The sequence below is a fragment of the Dinoponera quadriceps genome, unplaced genomic scaffold (assembly GCF_001313825.1).
Source record: "Dinoponera quadriceps isolate SergipeBrazil2010 unplaced genomic scaffold, ASM131382v1 scaffold6289, whole genome shotgun sequence".
Classification (NCBI taxonomy): Eukaryota; Metazoa; Arthropoda; class Insecta; order Hymenoptera; family Formicidae; genus Dinoponera; species Dinoponera quadriceps.
Window position 1 is genome coordinate 522 of NW_014560173.1, and position 2,812 is coordinate 3,333.

The 2,812-nt window shown below is 34.3% G+C and overlaps 1 protein-coding gene across 1 annotated transcript; it reads left to right on the forward strand.

Annotated features, from left to right (window-relative positions):
- The first annotated feature begins 509 nt into the window (after positions 1-509).
- LOC106750669 (protein farnesyltransferase/geranylgeranyltransferase type-1 subunit alpha) lies at positions 510-2,580 on the forward strand. Its single transcript, XM_014631169.1, has 5 exons — positions 510-837; positions 1,019-1,373; positions 1,466-1,666; positions 1,760-1,943; positions 2,067-2,580. Exons 1-5 carry the CDS (start codon positions 681-683, stop codon positions 2,172-2,174), a joined length of 1,005 nt encoding a protein of 334 aa, XP_014486655.1. The 5' UTR covers positions 510-680; the 3' UTR covers positions 2,175-2,580.
- Positions 2,581-2,812: the final 232 nt, after the last annotated feature.

Below are 2,812 nucleotides of genomic sequence, written 5' to 3' on the forward strand. Positions count from 1 at the left end.
CTTGTTGCACTTATCCCTCTCCCGCCTACCTAAGGTAGGAGTATATCTATATATGCGGCGTCGCCACAGCCAATCAGAAGAGTGTGCGAGAGAGAGAAGAGGTCAAATTCACCTTCTTTCTCTTTCTATTCAACCGACGCTTCCACTTATACGAGCCCGTATAGTTCACCCCCTCTATCTATAATATCTCTATGGTTATATCCCTGTTGCACACCCAGTTAAGAATAGGAACATGTGATTGGTCTATTTTACTAGAGATATTGAAATCATCCAATCACAGGTCGTTGTACCGGGAATATGGATAATTTGAATACTTTTTGCGCAGAGCCATTAGTCCTAGTCTACAATAGGTGTCTTAAGAAATTGACCAATCACAATTGATTATTCTATAATTCTTCTAAGGTTTAGGACTTAAATTCTCATTGTAGACCCAGCTTTAGGCAAGCGTTTCCGCATTCTATATGCCAACTGCTGACGTCAAGACTATCTCAGCGCCATCTGAGCTAATAGATCAGGTATGAAGCTAAAACGCAGTTTAATAACCTCATGCATGAGTTTCGTCACTCTGGACGTGGTTGCTTTTAGGCACGAAGCATTGAAGCAGTTAAGATTGATAAGGGGAACAACTCGTACATTTCTGTTTTTTATTACGATAATATACCATTATTTTATAATAGAACATGTCCGATAATTCCGAAGATGAATTGAATTGTGTCGATGGTGTCGAGGAAACACCCTGGATTTTGTATAGAAACCGAGATGAGTGGAGCGATGTGACCCCTCTACCTCAGGATGACGGTCCTCATCCGATTGTAGCAATCGCATATTCCGAAAAGTGTAAGCGTATCTCGAATATTATATCATTATTAGGTTAAATAGTATCTTGTACGATATATTCGAAGTCAACGACGTATACTTTTCATAATGTGTATGTATATTTAGAATGGATTTAATTGATTTAAATTGCAGTTTTATCATCAATGTGTGACTTTATCTCATGACTGTTCCAAATTTTCAGTCAAAGATGCCTACGATTATTTCCGTGCCATTCTAAAGTCAGGCGAAAAGTCAGATCGCGCATTGGCTTTAACCGAGGATTGTACATGGCTTAATCCGGCGAATTACACTGTATGGCAGTACAGAAGAGAGATACTTCAAGCTTTGGGAAAAGACTTGCATGATGAGCTGAAATATACAGACAAAATGATAAAGTACAATTCTAAAAATTATCAAGTATGGCACCACAGAAAGGTCATTGTTGAGTGGCTACAAGATCCTAGTGATGAATTAGCATTTACAGAAACTATTTTATGTAAAGATGCAAAGAATTATCATGCGTGGCAGCATCGTCAGTGGTGTATACAAACATTTAAGTTAGTACATCCTCGTTTCAAGGATTCTGATAAATTTTCTCTTACTGTTGATACGTGTATATATATTAAAAGATATATATTTATGTACGTAGTTTATATGACAAAGAATTGGAATATGTAGAACAATTGTTAAAGAATGATGTTCGCAATAATTCTGCTTGGAATCAGCGTTACTTTGTGATAAGTAATACAACCAAGTTTGAGAAAGAAGTAATAGACAAAGAGATTGACTTTGCACTGGAGAAGATAGAATTAGCGAACGAAAATGAGAGTGCTTGGAATTACTTGAGAGGGTAATTATATTTTATCTTACGATGGAAATTTGGAGAAAACATTTGAAAAAAAAATCTGGATATATATTATTTATAAGGACTTTATTCTTTTAGAGTATTGTTACATGATCCCAATGGTTTGGGTTACAATGAGAAAGTACGACTTAAATGCTATAGGATGTATGAAAGCGGATGTCGTACTAATCATTTGTTAGCCTGTATGATAGATATTTCTCAAGAAACGTTTACAACAGAAGAATTCATACTTTCTCCATATTTTGTTGATTCTGCTATTGGGGTAAGTAAAAATGCCAGTCCCAATTTATTTTACAGTATTAAATTGTATTATTCGTACAATTTAAATAGTATTATTAATATTCTTTTATTTCATATTTATTTGATATGCATATTTACATTTTAGTTGTGTAAAGCATTGTCGAAGAAGCACGACAAAATACGAAGGCGGTATTGGGATTATATAGCTACGGTATTACAGGACAAAATGAATGAAGAGTTAGAATCAGATTAATCAGATTGACTCGATTAAGGGCTAAGAAAATCTTATAGTGTGAGTTGTTTAAAAAGTTTTAGAGAATGTTTTTATACATCAGCCTGTCTGGTTGATGTCTCTTGGCCTCTTTTGTCTACAAGTTTCTGTATTGCACAAGAACAAAATTCTTCAGCAATTTATATATATATATATATATATGTGTGTGTGTGTGTGTGTGTGTGTGTGTGTGTGTGTGTGTGTAACCAGTTTATACAAAAAACATGACAGCATTTTATGTGACCCTGAAGCGTCTCATTAGAATTAAATATTATTAAATATTCGGAAAAATTATGATAAGCGAAACTTCAGGATAGCATTAAGCTGTACCAGATATATTGTACCAGTGTTAGTAATCTAAATAAAATAATGCTTTATTTTGTGTTGACATTCTCAGGTCTGTTACTTCTTATTTATTCAGTTGTATTCTTTTCATTATTCTCTGATGAAGACGAGATGTCGGAATTCACTTTGGAGTAAATGTAGAAAATCTGACTAAGAAATTCTGTGTTTTCAATGGGAACGTTACATGGCGTGTGTTTTGAACTTCAAGTCACGATTAAAAGATCAATGCTGACAATGAAACGTACATTGGTTATCTATTTATTTATAAAATAGTT